Raw genomic sequence first — 21862 nt, 5'->3', positions numbered from 1 at the left:
TCCTGTATGCCCCTCTACTCAATCTATCAATGGATATTAGCCAAGGCAAGACAAATGGAGTCTCCATGATTCAAAGCAATACACCTTTGATTGCTGGATGCTGAGGGCAAATAATTGAGCATGACTGTAACATCAATCTGTGCTTGTTGGTTTATCACAACCCATGGCTGGCCATTACCATAATCAGATTATTGGATTAAACAGATTTTCTCTGGCAAAACAATTCTTCTTTCCAGATACTCTGGAAATATTATATTTGTTTCATTACCAATGCTGCTAATTCTTCCTTTTATTGATTCAACTGGTTCACCAATCACCCTCCCACAGTGCAGCCAATCTAATATATAGTTACAAGATGACCCTGTAGTCATCTTGCTAGTAGTTAGTGACATATTTTAAGCATTAAGACAGACAGGAATTTGATTTTTTAAATGTTTCTGGAAACTTACTGTCCTGGATCGTATTTCTTTGGCATAGAGAGGTTTCAAGAATTCTGAGTCTCCTTCCAGCTTTAAACCTTTTTCTGTGATCCTCAGGTTTCCCATTCCATCCTGAAAAACACAAAAAGTCCCCATTAGCTATGATTTTATAGACACCTGATTGTCAAAAAGGCATTTCTTGGAAAAGAACACCATGTAAAACACTGGGAGGCACTGTACAATACAATCACTTGCATTATCCTTTTAACTCATCCTTTGTGAGAAAATTGTGTTTCAAGCAATCTGAAGTCTCCCCCCCCCCTTAACCATTTATTCAGGTGAAAGATGCCCTTTAGCTTCTCATCTAGGGGACAGAGAAAGAGCAAGAGATGACAGGGTGGCATTTAATGTTAACACAAAACCATTCATTGGAACATGTCTAGCTTTCAACATTTATATTGATATTGTCCATTTATGACAAGCACTCAGACAGAGTTGCCATATAGTGGTATCTATAAAATGGACGACTTGCATTTTTGTGCACAAATAAAACAAAGCATTCAGCAAACAGAATTATTTAACTTGGTTTTTCTGCAGAATTAGTTAAAAACTTTATTTAGAATTGTAATTATTCCAGATTTTTCCTCACAAGCAAATAGCTTCAACAAGATGCTATATGGTTATACAGTTTCCATTATCAATATATCTAATAGCCAAGGCGCCCCCCGCGTGCAGATATCTAAATCAGCACATCGGGGGCACATGGGGGGCAGGGAGATTTTCCTGCACATTTGGGGCAATCCCTAGATGCGCAGAAAAATCTAAAAACTGTAAAAAACGATGGGGGGATACTTAAATCCCCCAAAAAGTAAAGGAGCATTCCCTGTACATGCACTTCTATCGCCGTCGCTGGGGAGGGAGGGAGAAAGCTTGGCGGATGGGCCAGCCTCGCTGCCGCCACTGGGGAGGGAGGGCGGAAGGGGAAAGCTTGGTGGGCTGGCCTCGCTGCCACCACTGCTGGGGAGAGAGAGGGGAAGGAGAAAGCTTTGTGGGCCAGTCTCGCCACTGCCACTGGGGGGAAGGAGGGGGGAGAGAGAAGGCTGGGCTCACCTGCTGCCATGTCTCCTGCTTCTGCAGGCCGGGAGCTGTGAGGAATACTCCCCCCCCTGCACGTACCGTGGGCCCTGCCTCTTGTTTCCCCATAATTCTACACTTAAAAAACAAAACCACGTTTTTGAAACACTGGAAAGCATCTTGCCAGAGTCAGAATGAAATTTTTTACAGCTCCCCTCCCCTTCATAGCTTTTTTTGGATTAAACAGAACAATAATGAAAATTCATAATTGACAAGCAGACTATGCCTACATTACAATTCATCTTTAATGTTTGAAAAACATATAGTCTGTTACAGCAGGCACCTTAGTCTAGTGGAAGATGCAATTATGAACAAATAAGTGTGTGGAGGAGGTACAGACAAGAAGTCAAAGATATCATCAAAGAAATGCACAGTGCGATTGTGGTACAATTCTTTGGTTAGGAATCTGAAGCCCTGGATAAAAACAGAAATTCGCATTCCAAATTTTGCTGCATTCACCAGTACTAAAATCCATTACATAGTACTCTAACAGTGTCATCTTGAGGTCAGTGTCCTTTGAAGGGTGTAACTCTACTTAAGACTGACCTGCTGGTCTTTTTATCCAGGCCTATCAATCACTTGTTGAATAAAGTATTTCCTTTTGTCCCTCTTGAAAAAAAAAATCCAGGCCTCTCCATTCTCTAAATATTTATGTATTTTATTTATTTTACAAAATGTATATCCTACCTTTCTGCCCTCACAAGGGCCTTCAAGCCAGCTAATAAGTTAAAACATACATGAAAAAAATCATATGTAAAAACCATTAAAATAACACACACACTCAAACACACATCACCAAAACAATTGAAAACAGAGCTAAAATACATACAAATCCATTAAAACAGCAATTAAAATATCAATCAGGAGGGAGGGAGCAGAACATAAAAGTCTTCACCAATGGCGGAACATGGCAACAGAAGGGAACAGGAAAGTCCCTCTGGGAAGAGAGTTCCACAGTTTTGATGCCATGAATGAGAAGGCCCTCTCCTGGGTTGCCACCTGCCTAATCTCAGAACGCAGAGGCACCCAAAGTAGGGTATCCGAAAATTACCATATGGGTTGAGTGGGTTCATAAGCAAGTAGGCGGTCCTTCAGTTATGTTGGTCCCAAACCATCTAGGGCTTTGACAGTCAAAAGCAAGCACCCTGAATTTTTCCTGGCAACATATTGGTAACTGGCATAGATAGGCTAACTCTGGAGTGATATGATCCTTATGACCCACTCCAGTCAATATCCTGGCTGCAACATTCTGTACCAATTGAAGTTTCTGAACACTTCTCAAGGGCAAAATTAGTGATATAGAAATCTGGGTAGGGATCCAAGATGGCCTCTTGTGCTCTGTGCTAGTAGTTTGCTCCTGCTTCGTATTTTTGCTTCTGTGGTTTAGTTTCCAGTCTTCTATTTAAGAACCATAGGAATGAATCACTGCTGTGGTCCTTATCAACATTTTTTTTGCTCCTTACCAGCAATTTGAACTGAGCTAGCTATAGGCTCATTTTTGTGCTCTGATGTTTCACCCTGGAGGCTGGCCTTGAAGCTGGGTGTCTCAAGTGAGGGAACAACTAAACTAGCTGTTTCTACCAGCTTGTCACTACTGGTCTGTTTTTCTTAGACTGATAGCTGGATCCTGGCAGATATAAATGACATAGATAAAAGGGAAAGCAGACCCTCTATGAACTGTGAGTATGCTTTAAAGACATACGTCTACTTAAATTCACTAATTCTCTTGGGGCGTGGGGCGTGTTCCATGAGTGCAGCTTAACTGAGCTGTTGTGGAGAAAGATTGAGAGATTTTGTGAGCTGGCTGACCTGAGGTTCTTGTGATGAAACAATGAGAAAGAAGGAAAGAAGAGAGAAGGAACACCAGAAGAGGAATGAGGCTGGGATGAGATATTTTAACTAATTTTTAAATTTTCTCAAGTAGGAAACAGTTTGTAGAAACAATAGGTGCAATGGAATAAAATAACAAAACAGAAAGAGCTTTTGTATCCTCCACAAGACACCAGGAATAATGGCTTGTGTCCTCAGAACCACAGCAAGTGGAACAAAGTTTGAGAAGCAGGACTTCCACCCTGCAGGCTCTAAGTACCAAGCTTCAGAAGTCAGGCAGGGTGGGGTCATTCAGTTGGAAGTCAGGGTTCCAGAGGTCAGGTGTGGCGAACTGACCTCCAAAACCAGGATGCTTAGTGCATCAAATTCAGAGAGCTGGGAGATTAGGGGTTAATGCCTCATTGTGAAGCACAATTTGATTGACAGGCTGCCACCTGTGTGCACCCCCCCTTATCTCTGATTGGTCAGCGCAAGTACTCATCTTTGTCATCAGCAAGCATCTGGTGTCAGCCCAGGAGGCATGCACTCTGCCTTTTTGCCTGGAGTTCTGTTCTCAGCCTCTGTCTGTGGCACTTGAAGGGTGTAGGAGATACTGGTGGGCTTGGAACGGCTAACTGAGTTTCACCTGCTGAATCAGGGCTGGAGGGTGCCTGTGGCTCTGCACCAGCTGTTCTCCGTGAATCCTGACAAGCATGCATTTCATTTTCTTCCTGGTCAACTTATGTAGATTCAAGGCTGGCTACATGGGGCTCCTCTTCTCCTATGGAGCCCTCACTATTGCTGAGCCCTGGCTGACCCACGACAGTGCATGCACATTAAGTGCTGTCTAGTCACTCCCAACTTATGGCCCCCCTATGAATTAGTGACCTCCAAAACATTATAAACAGCCTTGCCCAGGCATTGCAAACTGAGGGCCATGGCTTCCTTGATTAAGTCAATCCATTTCAAGTTGAGTCTTCCTAAGGGCAGCGTGGGCACCAAACAAGGAAGGAAGCAAAATACAGCAAGAAAAACACCACAGAAGGTAATTGGAGAAAAACAGACCACCAGTTTTTATTGATTACAGCATTCAGAGCATTTGGCACGATACAAATATCGAGCAACCCAACTGTTGACTGATGAACCCCATCCCAGCCCACATGCTAGAGAAAACCATAAGTGACAAGAAGGTGCCCCCTCTGGCACAATACTCTGTGTGGAACCCTAGCTATCTGGAAGTGGAACCAGGCAACTGACCCCAAGCTAGGCATGTTGCTAAATGACTCAACCCCCAAGTCCCCATAAAGGCTTGAACCCAGGGAGGTGCGCACACAAGTGTAGCCTCCTCACAAAATGGATCCGGCCCAATATCTAGAACCACCTTAAAGCTGTGACAAAGAAATACATATGAACTAAAAACAAAATAATTCAGAACATCTAGAAAAAAGGGGAAGGAGGGAGTGCCTGAGGCAGCGAGAGAAGATTGCCTGGCTTCTGGGCTTTAAATAAGCGAGAGAGTGGGGCTGGGCAGCATGAATGCTCACCCAAGTCTGTCCCCAGCCAGCTAAACCTTGGGGAGGAAACAGTCAAATACCCAGCAAATGGCCAGCAGTCAGCAAGACCCCCCCCCATGCCACCCAGAGGCCTAAAACCACCATGGACCAGCTGAAGCTCCTACAGCAGTACACGTGGCCTCCCTCCTTGTTGGGATCTCAAGCCCTGCGCTCGCAAAAGCAACCACTGGTAAGTCCGCCCAGAATTCCCTATTAATCAATTATGACAAGACTAAAATTTTACTGTTCTCCAAATGATGGAAGCAGCATACTTGGAAAACCAATGGCAGAACCATCACCCAAGTGAAATCCTTTCGGTATCTGGGCATTCTTTTTCACTACAACTTAAAATGTTCCATGCATTGTGACCAAGCCCTTCTCTTGGCTAAGAATAAGCAGTCGGCATTATCCCACTTTCATTACCAAAAAGGTAATCAATTCGTTCCAGCTGCTTTATGGATTTTCCATACCACCATTCTCCCTCAGTTACTTTATGGGATTCCTGTGTGGTTCCAATGCTTCAACCAAAATGTCAAAAAAATCAAAATGTCTTTTCTACGTCATATTTTAGGCATCCCCAACTCGGTGCGCTATTTCACCCTATGTGCTGAATTGGGCCTTCACAGAGTAGAATCTAGAGTTTGGACCACCACAATCAAATACTGGCTTCATCTCTATTTTCACTCTCCATCCAACAGTCTGATTTCCCTCTTACCCGCAGATATTTTCATGCCCAAATGGTTTAGGTTAGTACTCAGCAAAATCAAGTCACTCAGTATTGACTTAGACTCACTGAGAAACTCCAGTGAATCATACATATTTCAAATGATTAAAAGGAGAATATTAGATATCAATTCTCAATTAATAATCGTTGGAGCAAAAGGCACCTGTTCACCTCGATTTCTGGGCCTTACCCTTCCCCAAAACTGTATGCTTCAGTATTTTTCAAATTTAATAAATCCTTGCCAACGCAGAGCCTTTATGTTGGCCAGGTTCAATATATTCCCCTCATTCGTGGTTTCTGGCAGGTACAAGGGTATCCCGTATGAACAGAGATTGTGCAGGTGTGGCAAAGAACCTGATTCTATACAACATATTCTATTAGATTGCCCATTGCTCACTCCCCACCGATGCCGCCTGATTAAACCACTTCTCCCAGCCCCCAATCTTAAGTTAAATAAACGGATAGAACCTTTGTTAGCCAACAAATGCTCCTCAGTCACCAAACAGGTGGCGGAGTTCCTGGCCCTAGCAGCAAAAGAGATAGAAACCAAAAGTGGTAAAAGGGGGGGGGGGGAGAGATTACGTGCTTACTCTTCTTTGTTAAGATCCAACTATACTTAGTTTCTGCTACGCCGCTTGTTTTCGAAAATTTCTGTAGACTGTTTTTTATTTTCCCCTCAAATCTCGCTCAGGTGTTTTGTTGTATCCTACCTTGTTATGCCAATAAAGATTGTGTGTGTGTAACCACTGGTAAGTCAGTGGCCACAGCTTCTTGCTGCCTTCAGCTTTTCCTAGCATTATTGTCTTTCCCAAAGACTCGATCTTCTCATAATGTGACCAGAGTATGATAGCTTTTAAGTGCAAAGGGATTATGATGCTGCAAAGACTGCTGAAGAATAGACATGCCTGAGTAGAACCAAATAAAACATTGGTTCCGAACTTTTAAAAATTTAGTAGTATCTCATGGAACACAATTGTGACCAAAAAAGGCTTAAACAACAAATCCTTAGAAAGTATTGTAATAAAATGTTAACCTATTTAAATATTTTGACTTGAATGCAGGGTGAATTTACAAAAATCCCCAAAACAATGACAAGTCATAGTTTATTTCAGGGCAAATATATCCTACATTGTTGTATAAATAAAGCTTTATAGTCCATTGTTCTTGTTTTACTTAGAAACCAATATAGCTTCTGTGAATGCCACAGGTCAGATAGCAGATGCTCACTGAGCAGCTTCTAAAATTTTGATCTAGGCACCAATGTTTTGGAAGCTTGTGAGCGTCTCTCAGGTCTGAAATAGCTGAGAGATTGTGCTGCCGTGTGTGGTCAAAAGCGCAGAATACTATGTAGTCACTTTGGACTCTGGTGCGGCAATCAGGGAACAATAAAATCATGTACATCTTTGGCCAAAGAGTTTGCTTCTGCTTTTGCTCAACCAGCCATAGGCATGGTATACGATGACATGACACAAATCACTTTTTTTTTTTTTTTGCTAGGGGGAGGAAAAAGTAAAATAGCACAATGTTTCTTTCAAAACACTCTACTCTGCCATTTGATGTACAGGAGGCCCCAGCTGTTTCTGCTAAGCGTTTTCAAGCCTCCCCTGATCAGACACTAAACTAAGTCAGTAATGTGTGCTTTCCCGCTTTTCCCATTCAGATTTGATCTCCTTAGCTATCACTCCTCATCATCTTTTCAGTCTAGCATTGTCAGAGGCTCACAGGCTCTAGGACTGTTCAAATGATGTGTGCATAAAGACTCTGAAGCTCACAGCACTTAGATGTGAAAAATCTTTGTGGCAAATTATATGAAGTGTTGGATGCTGGCCTCTGACAGATGACTACAAATAGTCTATTTCCCTTAGAAATTGTTTAGCTCCATGTTTCCAAGACATAATGAAGCATCTGACAAATTATAATGGCAAACAAAATGTATATCAAAGTTCCATATGATTCCCCCCCCCTCTTATGGCTTTTTATGCAACATAATAAGCAGAGACATCAACAACCACAACAAAGAAAACTTCAAGTTTTTCTTAAAATCTGCCTTTAGTTTTGGGAGGGGAAGTATTCAGTTTCATTAAGGCTGACATCTGAAGCTCATTTAATCTTACAATCTGTTAAAAATATAATATGAGGGGAAATGGCACAGGTATATGTACCATCAAATAAGAAGTAGTGTACTTGCAATGCCATTTCTGACACTCAGGATAATTTTCAAGTTAGTAGGAAGCAAATCTAACAGATTTAATTGCTAACACAAAAGCAAAAGCATGTAATTCCTTCACCTGCTGAGACCAGAGAAGAAACCTCAAGGCAACTTTCTAAAAGGGTAATATTATTTTATATACTTTCCTAGCTTAGTTTTTAAATGTCAAAAAATAGATCATTTCTTTGAACAGTTACCATTACTATTATTATTATTAGTCTCATTTCAGGCAGGTTTTATTCTGTTGGCTAGAAAATAACAAAGCAATCTTCTGCATTATCATGGACATGCTGTGTAGCCCAAAATGACATTCAGAGTAAAGAAATAACCAAGGAATGTATGTTATGGCCAATTATTCTCTAAGATATAAGTTACAATGAAAACAGATGTGATTGAGAGCAATAAAGAACTTCTCCCCTTATATCCCACACTAGATGAAGGACAGCATTCAAAGGGCTGCATGGCCTCTTCTGTACCTTCACAGAGCCTTTCTGACATATTCAGGCTATCATAACCACTTTTAAGGCTGACTTTAAAGGTCAGAGTAGCCTCTGGAAATGCATTGTGTGTATGTATAGTTTCTCTGGATCTTGGTGAGCGTGTGTTCGCTCTCATACAAACTTTACAGCTGAGACATATATGAAAGAAGAAGGTTGGTCTGCGCACATTTCAATTCCACATTCAAAATGGATGTCCAATTTAAGCATACAACTGGACAACATAGTTAAGCATGCTGGTAATTAAGCCATCTTGGATAATGAAATACAAAAAAAATGTATTACAAACATATCAATACATTCAGTTCTCAACATGGCAAATCAGTGGATGCTTAAATACAGAGACTGGAAGCATGAACAAGACAGCTGTCTCTACAAACCTGAAAAATTCTCCAGGCACATTTGCAGAAAAATCTAGAATCTTAATAAAAATAAAACAAGAACAAAACTAGAAGCTTAACCCCCTCCCACAAAATAATGGAAGCAGCAAATGCAGCTTTAAGAAACAAATGACCACAGTGGCTGTTGCTAGGCAACCCAAGAGTATTGCCAGTCTTCAAGCCCTGGTTTCTGTCAGTAACAGGCCCAGGGGAAGAAGACAGGCCCTTTCCTGGTCTGTTTTGGCCTTTAAGGGAAGATTCATTGGGAGCTAGAGACAGAAACAACCACACAACTTGCATGACTCATTCAGCATTGGCTGTCTGCTGCCATTTGATAGCAGCCACCCCATCAAAGTCAGTGTGGTGTAGTGGGTAGAGTTTCAGACTATTGGCCAACTACCGGCCGGTCTCCATTTGGGCAAGATGATAGAGAGGGCAGTGGCGGTTCAGCTACAGGGCTTTTTGGATGATGCTTCCACTTTATATTCCTTCCAGTCTGGCTTTCATCCAGGCCATGGGACAGAGATGGCACTGGCTGCCCTCACGGACGACCTCCAGAGGCATCTGGATCAAGGTGGATCAGCAGTGTTGTTGTTGTTGGACCTGTCAGCAGCGTTTAACACAGTCGACCATCAGCTACTGATCCACCACCTCACCGATGTTGGAATTCAGGGGCTGGCCTTGCAGTGGCTTGCCTCCTTTCTCCAAGGTCGTGAATAAAGGGTGACACTAGGGGAACAGCTATCCTGGAGGCACCCACTGGATTGTGGTGCGCCTCAAGGGGCAGTGCTGTCCCCAATGCGTTTTAACATCTATATGCGCCCCCTTGCCCAGATAGTCTGGAGGCATGGGATGGGTAGTCACCAGTATGCGGATGACACCCAGCTCTATCTGTTGTTGGGCGGTCAGTCCGACTCCAAACTGGAAGATCTGGACTGGGCATTACAAGCTATGGCTGGTTGGCTTAGGCTGAGCTGACTGAAAATTGAATCTGACGAAGACGGAGGTCCTGTGCCTGGGTCGGAGAGGGCCCGGGGTTAGGGATCCTGCTCCTGACCTTCGATGGGGCACCATTGGTGCCAGTGCTGGAGGTTAGGAGTTTGGGAGTGCTCCTGGATGTCTCCTTAACTATAGAGGCTCAGGTAGAGGCCACTGTCAAATTAGCCTTTTACCATCTTCGGCTGATCAGGCAGTTGGTTCCCTTCCTTGAACGCAATGACTAGCGACAGTGATCCATGCGATGGTCACCTTGAGATTGGACTACTTTAATGCTCTCTACATGGGGCTGTCCTTGTCTTAAATCTGGAAGCTGCAGTTGGTGCAAAATGCCACGACTAGGCTCTTGATGGGGCTCTCTAGACGGGAGCACATACAGTCTGTGCTGAAGGCATTGAACTGGCTGCTGATAGCATACTGGATTCGTTTCAAGGTGCTGGTTCTTACCTTTAAAGCCCTACATGGTCAGGGACCTACATACCTGAGGGACCACCTTTCCAGAAAGCACTGCTGTCCGGGGCTCAGAACTGTATGGCCCTCCCGGGTCTTAAGGCTATCAATGACCAGAGAGCACTGCTGTCAGGGGCTCAGAACCAGCTGGCCCTCCCGGTCGGGCTAAGATGGAGGACTGACACACTTTCGCGATTGTGCGAATAGGCTTCCGGTCGGGCTAAGATGGAGGACTGACACACTTTCGCGATTGTGCGAAGTGAGCGACGGCCGCTTTTGACAGCTTGGGCAGTTTTTAGCCCAACGCATCGCTCCCCAGTGAGGGGGGGGGACAAGCAGGCAGCAGCGCCTAAGAGGGAGTGTGAGGTTGGCGTGATCCGGCTCCCGAAGGAGCCGTTTCATGCTTTGATCTCCTCCCCCGAAGAAGGCAAGTGCCAAGCAACTCTGCAGCGGCCGTTCGAGCCGGATTACCGGTTTAAGCTCTCTACCAGCCGACCTCTTGAAGATGGGCAACAACAGTAAGTGAAAAGAAGCAATGCGAAACCCGATTTGATCGTGCTAGATAACAATAAACGTGCCGCTTACCTGAACTGTGATAAGATAAAAATTGAAACAAGCGGTTGAGCGGGAAATGACCAAACATTCCCAGAAATCCGATTCCGGCAAAGAAAATAGTTGATTGAAGGCTTTAAAACAGTAAAAAAGAACATTGTTTAACATTCCTGCGGTGGGAATTGAGATATGTGCGCAGCCGAAAACCGAAACTGACGAACTGTATCGCGGGAGGAGCAGGCCGGTGTAACGAAAAAAATACTCCGAGGTGCTGGAACAGGAAGAGGAAGCCCTGAAAGAAGGGCTGAAGCCAACAGGAAGCCAACAGGAAGAGACTCGGAGCTACAAGAGAGCAGAACCGGAAGTGAGTGTATACGAACAGACGGGACCTGGAATACGGTAACCTGACCTACTCTATACCCGAATACCATAGAGAAGTTGCGCCCGACATTTTGAGGAGGACCTGACTTTAAATTTGACTTTAAACTTCTTTTAGAGGGTTTTTAAAAGCGAAAATAGAAGGGAATGGCTGATTGAAGGCTACCCTTTAGAAGAGACTGTTTGTTTGTGAATTTGCGCACCGCAGGAAAAGCACCAAAACGGAGACCAGAAGAGGACCGAAAAGAGCTGACTCTGATCCTGACGTTAAGCCAAAAGTGAGACCAAGAACTAATTCAACACCAACTAGGCTGACACCAACCCCCAAGATGTCAAAAGAGAGGGAGAAGGATAAGAAAGAGATGTATGCTGCCATGGAGGCAATGGAGAAAAGGATGCTGGAAGCAATACAAGCTATGGGAGAACAAAGTGAAAAAAGGATGGGGGAACAGATTGAAAAGCAACTGGAGGCACAAATGGCAAAGCAGACTCAGATTCATCTGAAACAACTTGAAGAGGTTCAGGAGAAGAACATAGCGGCAATTAAAGATTTGGTCACTACTGAGATAACTTCAATCAAGCAAGAAATAGAAGGAGTCAAAAAGGAGATTCAGGCTAATGCAACCAAAACTACGGAAGTGGAAGAGAAGATGCAACAAGTGGAAGAAAAACAGGATTCTTTGACTCAGCAATTTAGAAGATCAGAAACAATGATGGAGTTCAGAAGGATGCAAACCCATCTGAGATTCAGGGGCATTAAAGAGAAGGAAAATGAAGATATAAGAGATGAAATGATGAAGGCAATAACATCATATTTGGAAGAAGATGAAGGGACAATGGACTCTGATTTTGATTTGATATACAGAGTGAACTCCAGAATTGCAGAAAAGAAAAATTTACCAAGAGATGTTATTGTACAATTTGTAACAAGAACAACTACAGAAGATATTTTTAAGAAACAATTCACCGTCCCTTTTGAAATGGAAGGAAACAAGATTATGGTGATGAGAGAACTCCCCCGAGCAGTACTGCAAGACAGAAAAAGGTATAAGCCTTTGGTGGATAAACTGAGGACTTTGAATATTAGGTACAGATGGGAAATTCCACAAGGCTTATCCTTTACTTACAAAGGTGGGAGAGTCCAGATCAGGTCGGTGACGGATTTTTATAAATTTAAGGCGGACAATTCTGACGTCTTTGGAGAACTTTAAATTAAGAATCTACAATGGATTACAAATTGTTGTCATGGAACGTGAATGGATTAAATTCACCTAACAAGAGGAAAAGAATCAATTATTGGATACAAAAACAAAATTGTAACTTGATATGCTTGCAAGAAACTCATATTAGAAAACTGGATGCCAAATATTTAAAAAATGTTAAATTGGGATTAGAATTTTATTCCTCGGCCTTAAATAAGAAAAAAGGTGTGGTGATATATGTGAAAAAGGATTTACAACCTAAAGAAATTTTCAAAGATTTGGAAGGAAGATATGTGGGTGTGGAAGTGATGATTCAACAGAAAAAGACACTGGTGGTCAATATATACGCACCCAATGGAGCAAAAGAAAAGTTCTTTAAGGACTTAACTGAACACCTACAAGGACAAACTTATGATCAAGTTATTTTGGCCGGAGACTTTAATGGAACTATAGATCGGCTGGATAGACAATCACAAAAAGGCAACGAAATTAGTGGAAAATTGCCAAAGAACTTTTTTGAACTAGTCAAACAGGAAAAACTAGAAGATGTGTGGAGGAAATGGAACCCAACGCAGAAAGATTTTACTTTTTATTCCAATAGACATTGCTCTTTTTCCAGAATTGATATGATTTGGATGTCAGAAGAATTGTCAATGAAAACACAAAAAATAGAAATCCTGCCTAGATGTAACTCGGATCACAACCCTGTTTTGTGGACCTCTACTGAAAGGAATAAATCCTTTCTTTGGAGAATAAATGAAGATTTGTTGGATAAAAAAGGTGTTATGGAAATGTTAAAAGAAGAAACAAAACAATATTTCCAACAAAATCTGAATAAAGAGACTTCAATACAGGTAGTGTGGGACGCTTACAAAGCTGTGATGAGAGGGATTCTCATCTCACAAAATGTGAAGCAAAAGAAGGAAAAACTTCAAAGGCAAGTGGAAGTATTGGAACAAATAGCCCAAAAAGAAAAAGAACTGAAGAAGAAACCGGGGAAAAAGAAGATTATTAGAGAACTACAGTTGCTGAAAGAACAGCTGAATGATTTTTTGAACCAAGAGCTTTATTGGAATTTAAAGAAGTTACAACAGAAATCTTTTGAAGGGGCGAATAAACCGGGGAAATATCTAGCTTGGCAACTCAAAGCAAGAAAAGAAAGAAGAATGATAACCAAAATTATAGAAGAAGGAAAAGAATTCGTTGACCCTAATGGTATAAAGAGAAGTTTCTTCAAGTATTATGCTAAATTGTTTCAAGCAAATAGAATTGATCTTGAGAAGATTGAAAGATATTTAGAAGAGATTCCACTATCCAAAATAAGCAAAGAGTTTAAAGATTTACTAAATGGGCCAATCCAAACAGAGGAAGTGAGGAAGGCAATTGAAGAAGCGAAGTTGGGGAAGGCGCCAGGGCCGGACGGATTTACCGCGAAGTTTTATAAAAAAATGAAAGAGGAACTTGTCCCGGCCCTGGAAGCTTTATCCAACGACATACGGATGTGCAAGAAAGTGCCAGACTCATGGAAAGAGGCAATCATTTCATTGATACCAAAGGAAGGCCAAGAACTAACGAATGTAAAGAACTACAGGCCAATTTCTCTCCTAAATAATGACTATAAGATCTTTGCAAAAATTATTGCAGAAAGAGTGAAAAACTACTTACAAACAGTGATTTCAGAAGATCAAGCGGGCTTTCTGCCAAAAAGACAAATTCGAGATAATGTAAGAATAGTAATGGACGCAGTGGAATACTATGAAAAGCACCCTGAAAAAGAGGTAACTTTTTTGTTTGTGGATGCGGAAAAAGCATTTGACAATCTTAATTGGAAGTTTATGTTACAGATGATGGAAAAAATTGATACGGGACAACAGTTCAGAAATTGTATTGAAGCTATCTATTCGGAACAAAGAGCTACACTGAATGTAAATAAAGAATTGACCGATAGCTTCAAGGTACAGAAAGGTACTCGGCAGGGTTGTCCCTTGTCACCGCTATTGTTCATTTGGGTGTTGGAGGTACTTTTACAAAAAATACAACAAGATCAAGAGATTAAGGGTTTGACACATAAAGGTTTTAAATATAAATACCGTGCTTTTGCAGATGACGTAATGTTTATTGTGGAAAACCCGACGGAAGAGTTACCGTTACTATTTCAAAAAATAAAAGATTTTGGAGAATTGGCAGGATTTTATGTAAACAAGAATAAAACGAAGCTTATTTGCAAAAATATGACGAAACAAAAACAAGTGGAACTACAAAATTTGGTACAATGTGAAGTGGTAAAGAAGACGAAATACTTAGGCATTGAGTTAACTGCAAAGAATATAGACTTATATAAGAACAATTATGAAAAACTATGGGCTAAGTTAACCCAAGACTTTAAGAAATGGGACAAAATGAACTTGTCACTGATGGGAAGAATTTCAGTTATAAAAATGAATGTCCTACCACGTTTGATGTTCCTGTTCCAAACAATACCAATACTTAGTAAGACAGATTTGCTGCAAAGGTGGCAACAAGAACTATCAAAGTTTGTTTGGGCAGGCAAGAAACCGAGAATTAAGATGAAAATACTTTGTGATGCCAAGGACAGAGGTGGACTACAGCTACCAAATCTCAGATTATATTATGAAGCGGTTTGTATGACCTGGTTGAAGCAATGGGTGAAATTAGAAAATGATAAGCTATTGGGGTTAGAAGGTCATGATTGTAGATTTGGTTGGCATGCATATTTATGGTATGACAAAACAAAAATGGATAGCTTTTTTAAGCATCATGTGGTAAGAAAAGCATTATTTGTGGTATGGATGAGATATAAAAAATATTTTGGTGATGTAAGGCCACTTTGGATTGTACCAGTGGAAGTGTTAACATCTTACTCAAGACGTAGAGACAAAGATTGGTTGCTGTATAAAGACATAATAAAAAAAGAGGGAACAGAATGGGTAATGAAAAAGCAGAATGAAATTGAATATGAATATGAATGGTTGAAATACATGCAGATCTCTGACCTTTTTAGGTCAGACAAAAGAAATTATGGTTTTAGAGAGGAAAAAAATGAAATGGAAAAGGTATGGGAGTGTGGAGGGGGAAAAGATATCTCTAAAATGTATAAAGTGTTGTTAAAATGGTATACAGAAGATGAGACTGTGAAAGAGCAAATGTTAAAATGGGCAATAAATATGAATAAGGAAATTGACATAGAAACCTGGGAATATTTGTGGAAAAATGCTATTAAAATATCACCCTGTACCAATGTTAGAGAGAATTGTTACAAAATGATGTATAGGTGGTATATGACCCCAAAGAAAATTGCAAATATGAACCAGAATATGTCAAATAAATGTTGGAAATGTAAAAAACATGAGGGCTCATTTTACCATATGTGGTGGACTTGTGAAAAAGCTACACTCTTTTGGACAAAAGTCCACAAAGAAATGCAAAAAATACTTAAGTGCTCTTTCAAGAAAGCGCCTGAAATTCTGCTTTTGGGACTAAAAATGGAAGAAGTTAACTCGACTAAAAGGACTTTATTCTGGTACCTTATTACAACAGCGAGGATGATTTATGCACAATTTTGGAAGACTGAGAAAGTACCAGAAATCGAAGACTGGATACAAAAAGTTCTGTTCATGGCAGAAATGGATAAAATTACAAAGAAGTTGAATTATCAAGAAGACAACGTGTTTTTTCAAGAATGGAATGACTTTAAAATATATCTGGAAAAGAACTGGGATGTAAAACAAAACTTAATATGTTTAGATCAATATTAAGTCAAATGATGTTATCTTGAGGTTGGATGATAACAAATGATGTGTTAATGATATAATGAAATTTGTAAGAAGGGGGAGAAGCATTGCGGGAAGCCACTGGAGGGAGGGGAGGAAGGGAATGAGGTAAACAATGGACTGAATGATTTAATCTTATATGTTATGTTCCTAAGAAAATAAAAATTTGTTTACCAAAAAAAAAAGAGCTTCAGTGAAGCTCTTGCCGGACTAGAGAACTGTATGGCCCTCCCGGGTCTTAAGGCTATCAATGACCAGAGAGCACTGCTGTCAGGGGCTCAGAACCAGCTGGCCCTCCCGGGTCTTAAGGCTATCGATGACCAGGACCAGTGCTTTCTTGGTGGTAGCCCCATCCTGGTGGAATGAGCTCCCAGAAGAAGAAGAGAAGAGATTGGATTTATACCCCGCCCTTCACTTGGAGTCTCAGAGCAGCTTACAAACTCCTTTCCCTTCCCCTCCCCACAACAGACACCCTGTGAGGTGGGTGGGGCTGAGAGAACTCTGACACAAACTGCTCTTTTTCAAGGACAGCTGTGCCAGAGCTTGTGACTGACCCAAGGTCACATCAGCAGGTGCAAGTGGAGGAGTGGGGAATCAAACCCGGTTCTCCCACATTAGAGTCCGCACATTTAACCACTACACCAAACTGGCACTCCTCTGTAGTGTTACAGAGGAGATCAGGGCCCTGCGGGACCTTTTAAAGTTCTGCAGGGCCTGTAAAACGGAGCTCTTCCACCAGGCTTTTGGGAGCCGCCACCACCACCAATGAAGAACATCCGCTGGTTGAATGTGAGTGGGCCCTGGATTCCGGAAATTGCCACCACTTCAACGACAATCAAAATGAACACTGTGAGCCAACTGCGAGCTGAGAACTTTGAATAATGGCTGCTACCATCATACAAACAACGACGACGACTAGTTTTATAATTGTTTTGTCACTTATGTTTTAACGTAACTTATATGCTTTTATGTAAGCCGCCCTAAGCCAGCTTCAGCCGGGAGGGCGGGGTAGAGATTCGAAAAATAAATAAATAAATAAACACTATGATATACAATATCTAGGTTTGAATCATCACTCTGTGATGGAAGCTCACTGGGTGACTTTAGGCCAGTTTCGCTTTTTTGGATTAATTTACCTCACAGGGTTGTTGTGAGGATAAAACAGAAGACAGAAGGATATATGCTGCTTTGGATTCCCTTTGTGGAGAAAGGTGGGATATAAATGAAGTAAATAAGTAATAAATATAGCTGAAGATGGGGGAAGATAAAAGATAGATGGTTGGCATCTCAGAAGGAAAGAAGCAAGGATGGGAGAATGAGGTGCTTCCAACAAGTCCTTGTGGGTTCTGAACTGCAAAACTGAGTCCAGCTCAGCAGCCAGAACTGAGCAACTGAACCACAGTTTTCTTAGATAGAGGATGCCAGAAAGAGGGGAGGAGGGAAAGCTGAAGAAAGGATGGCTGACAAATTTAGGCTGGATGGTGGGTGGGAAGGAGAGAAGGAAGGAGGAAAAATGGAAAAGGTATGGGGGTTTTCAGGGAAGGAAAGGAGGGATGGCCAGGTCAAATGTAGCCAAAGGGGTGGGGCTTTGGGTTCCTATATACCAATGCCAGAAGGAGGAGGAGGAGGAGGAGATTGGATTTATACCTTGCCCTTCACTAACCAAAGGAGTCTCAGAGCGGCTTACAATCCCTTTCCCTTCCCCTTCCCACAACAGACACCCTATGTGGTAGGTGGGGCTGAGAGAGCTCTCTCGAGAACTGCCCTTGAGAGAACAACTCTGAAAGAACTTATGACTGACCCAAGGTCATACCAGCAGCTGCATGTGGAGGAGTGGGGAATCAAACCCGGTTCTCCCAGATTTGAGTCCACCCTCCTAACCAATACACCAAACTAGCTCTCTTGGCAATAACAAGGAAGACCTTGAGCTTCTAATGCAGACACAGACATGGTGGGATGATCCCCATGACTAGGATGTAATAGTGGATGGATATATGTTGTTCAAGAAAAACCGAAAAGGTCAAAGAAGAGGAGGCAGAGTGGCACTGTATGTGAGGAGTGAGTTTGCTTGTCACACAAAAAAAAGCAAACGTGGTCTTGAGGTGCATAAAAAATGGGTATAACATCCAAATCACAAGATGTCATAGTCCCACTGTACACTGCATTGGTCATGCCACACTTGGAGTACTGTGTGCAGTTCTGGAGGCCTTACTTTTAAAAGGATATAGCCAGAATGGAGCATGTGCAGAGGAAGATGACAAAGATGATCAGGGCCCAGAGAAAAAGCCCTATGAGGAACAGCTGAGGGACTTGAGAATGTTCAGTCTGGAGAAGAGGAGGTTGAGGAGAAACATGATTGCTCTCTTTAAGTATGTGAAAAGCTGTCACTTACAGGAAGGCAGGAAGCTGTTCCTGTTGACGGTAGAGAATAGGACTCATAATAAAGGGTTTAAATTATGGGTGGAAAGGTACCAGCTGGATATTAGGGATTTCCCCCCCTGTAAAAGTAGTTCAGCAGTGGAATCGGCTGCCTTGGGAGGTGGTGCGCTCCCTCTCACTGGCAGTCTTCAAACAGCAGCTGGACAGACACTTGTCAGGGATGCTTTAGGCTGATCTTGCATTGAGCTGTATGTCCCCTTCCAACTCTATGATTCTATGAGGTAGTAGGATTGGGGGGAAAACAAGATGCCCCCTGTAAGTCTTTTTAGGTTCTCTGCTTATTTCTACATAGTTCTCACAACCAAAAATGTTTTTCTTTCCTTCTACTATCACAAACATCTTGTTAGCATTTCACCTACAGTTTGTGATAGGGTATAAAAATATGCAGAGAAAACTCTCAAGAGGATATGTATGTAGTGTTACAGAAAGATGCCAAGGAGACCCTATTTTGGGGATGGACTAATTAGATGTCAGTGCAGACATTCTGCTTTTCCTGTTTCAGATGTCAACCATAGTATTACCCACGGTCTCCTGTTTTTCAGAGAGCTAGCAATTACAGTGTTATATAGCTCCAGAACCCTGCAGAGAGAAACAGAAAATACAACCAAATCCTTTAGCAAAATGCAAGTCAAGATGAGCTCTGGCCTTTGAGGTGCGAGAATTAATGCTATCATATAATTTTGAAATGGAGGTAGTAAGCAACCCTTCAAGAGAGATGTATACCGTGAAAAGTATTGATTGTTTGAAGGGACAGCAAAATAAGAGATCTGTAATAAACAGCAAATTGCTACAGTATCAGCTGAAAAATGCTGGCTTATGTATTCTGGCGGGGGGGTATACATTCATTTTTAGCAGAAATATAAAGGGAAAGGAGTGGAAATCTGATTAGGACAGCACCAACAGTTCAGATTACATTTCCATAGTGGTATCCTTTGCAGTTTTGGAGAGAGCAGGAATTATTTTGGCTGTCTGAAAACCTGGTGTTGAAAATATGGCCTTGGAACATATATTTCAGCATGGTTATGTGTTAGCCTGTAGTCTATTGTCTTTCCACCTAGCAAAGTCATGCAACCTGGTGTCATTCAGGAAATGTGATGACAGTTACCTCAAATAAGACACAGTCCTACTTCTACCTCTCAGCATGACTGAGCTAAAGGTAACACAATGGGAACACAGAGCAAACAATCTAATTCATGTGCCTGATCCTAAGTCTACTTAGTCTATTTGCCATGCTAACAAAGGACTTTAACAGGTGTGCCACATAAATATATTTTGGTTTCCTCAAATCTGATGACTAAGGACAATTGCTTATATGGAATTGTACTATCACAGGGCACCTGAGGGAAGGGTAACCTATACTTTTTAGGGATCCACACATCATCCTGAAAAATATTTCTAATTCATAACTATATCAATTTCAACTTACCAAGTGAATTGAAGCTAGGATTGCCATCCCCTCTGCTGCGCTGGGGAAACCCCCAATTTTTGGGGCTTCAGCTCACTGCTGGCCAGCTGGCCAGCTGGGGAAGCCCCACCCCACGATAACAGCACCCAAAAGTGACATCATCGCACCACATGTTGCATGGGGGACACTCTGGTATTTGGACAAACTCTATGGTTTTATGCGAAAAAAGCATACAGTTTGCCCAAAGACCAGAGCATCCCCCACACGACATCCCCGTCCACCCCCCAAAGTTACCCACTGCAGCCACGGCAAGATCTGGCAACCCTAGCTGAAGCTATTGTGGGAGATTCTAAAAGCACCTGAACATATGCTTTCTTTGATTTGTGACACGGTGAGGTACTCTGCTCATTTGCCTTGGACATAGCTTCATTGACTCAGTCCCCTTTTTCAGTACTCTTTAAAAAAATGATAAAAACCACACTGGACTCTGCCAGTCATTGTTCCATTTGCTCAGGGCCCTGAAAGTTACTACAAATAGTCAAATGAGTCATTAAATATTTCAGATAGGGTTGCCAGCCTCCAAGTGGTGGCTAGAGATCTCCTGGGATTACAACTGACCTCCGCGCAACAGAGCTCAGTTCACCTGGAGAAAATGACTGCTTCGGAAGGTGAACATTGAAGCCCTTCCCCTCCCCAAACCCCACCCTCCTCAGGCTCCACCTCCAAAATCTCCAGGCATTTCCCAACACAGAGTTGGCAACTCTAATTTCAGATATTCTTAGCCCCACAAGGGGATGGAATCAAGCCCTTTGTTTAGTTATACTTAGGAACAATTTCACCCCCTTGTCTTTTTTCACTCCAACCTGCCAACCCAGGGAGCTGTTCCTGCATATGAGTCCCAGGAATGATCTTTCTAGAGGTCTGAAGGAGCTATAGGAACAGAAAGGAATATGGGAAAATTCCACTGAACAAAATTCCTCTGAACGAAATGCACACCACTGAACAAAATGGCCCAATAGTCTGATATGGGATAAAGCAGCTTAAAATGTATGCTTGTTTTTGCAAAACATAATTTACCGTGTGTCATGTTATTTATGAGCAGGCATAAGATGCCTTGATCAGTTTTTGTTATGCACAAATAGTCTGCAAGGAGAAAACAACATTATTAGTATTAGACTAGAACAACTTGGGGATTCAAATCTCCATGCATCATAAATCTCACTGGTCATTCTCTTTCACCCTGATCTATGTAAGAGGGTTGCTATGAGAATAAATGGAGATGGGGAGAACTGTGCATGCCCCAAGCTCTTTGAAGGAAGGACAGGACAGAAATGTAATAAAATAGACAAATATCTTATTGGCACATGGAAGAGTAAATGGAGACAATCCTGAAATAACACTTTTATACTCCGCAATGTATACATCCAGTTTTTTCCTTCTAAAAGGAGGCGCAGCAGCAACAGCAACAGGTAGACAAATGGTGTTGATCACTCTTCAGAATAAGGGGAGAGTCCGTTGCTTGGCCTTGCATTCTGACAGAGACGGGGTTGTTTTAGGAATTTTTTGAGTCAAGCTTGCAAAGGCAACATATTGTCAAATACAGATATTGTTTTAGTAAAAGCAAACAAAGACAATACAACTACACAGTTACACAGTATCTTATATCTTTTCTGTGGGAGCTCCTTACAGCAACACACATGTCCCAAGGCCTTATTCCATAGCACACTTTATGTCCCAGCCTTTTTCCACCCACCTTTTGTATTAACTTTGCCTTAGGGTTGCCTTGTGCCTAGCCTGCTGGCCAGTTTGGTGTAGTGGTTAAGAGCGTGGATTCTGATCTGGGAGAACTGGGTTTGATTCCCCACTCCTCCACATGCAGCTGCTGGTGTGACCTTACATAGTTTTAAAAGCTTTTTAGAAATCT

At 41.9% G+C, this 21862-nt stretch overlaps 1 protein-coding gene across 2 annotated transcripts in view; it reads right to left on the bottom strand.

Moving 5' to 3' along the window:
* Positions 1-21862, bottom strand: part of SGCD (sarcoglycan delta) — a 359455-nt gene that overhangs the window by 227179 nt on the left and 110414 nt on the right. For both annotated transcript variants that reach the window (XM_015428722.1, XM_015428728.1), the window contains exon 3: positions 450-551. In XM_015428722.1, coding sequence (XP_015284208.1) covers positions 450-551 — 102 coding nt within the window. The remainder of the gene's footprint in view (positions 1-449; positions 552-21862) is intronic.

The sequence above is a fragment of the Gekko japonicus genome, unplaced genomic scaffold, assembly GCF_001447785.1.
Source record: "Gekko japonicus isolate JY-2015 unplaced genomic scaffold, Gekko_japonicus_V1.1 scaffold763, whole genome shotgun sequence".
In the NCBI taxonomy this organism is placed as follows: domain Eukaryota; kingdom Metazoa; phylum Chordata; class Lepidosauria; order Squamata; family Gekkonidae; genus Gekko; species Gekko japonicus.
Note: the sequence above shows the minus strand (reverse complement) of the source record. Positions and strands in the feature narration are given on the sequence as shown.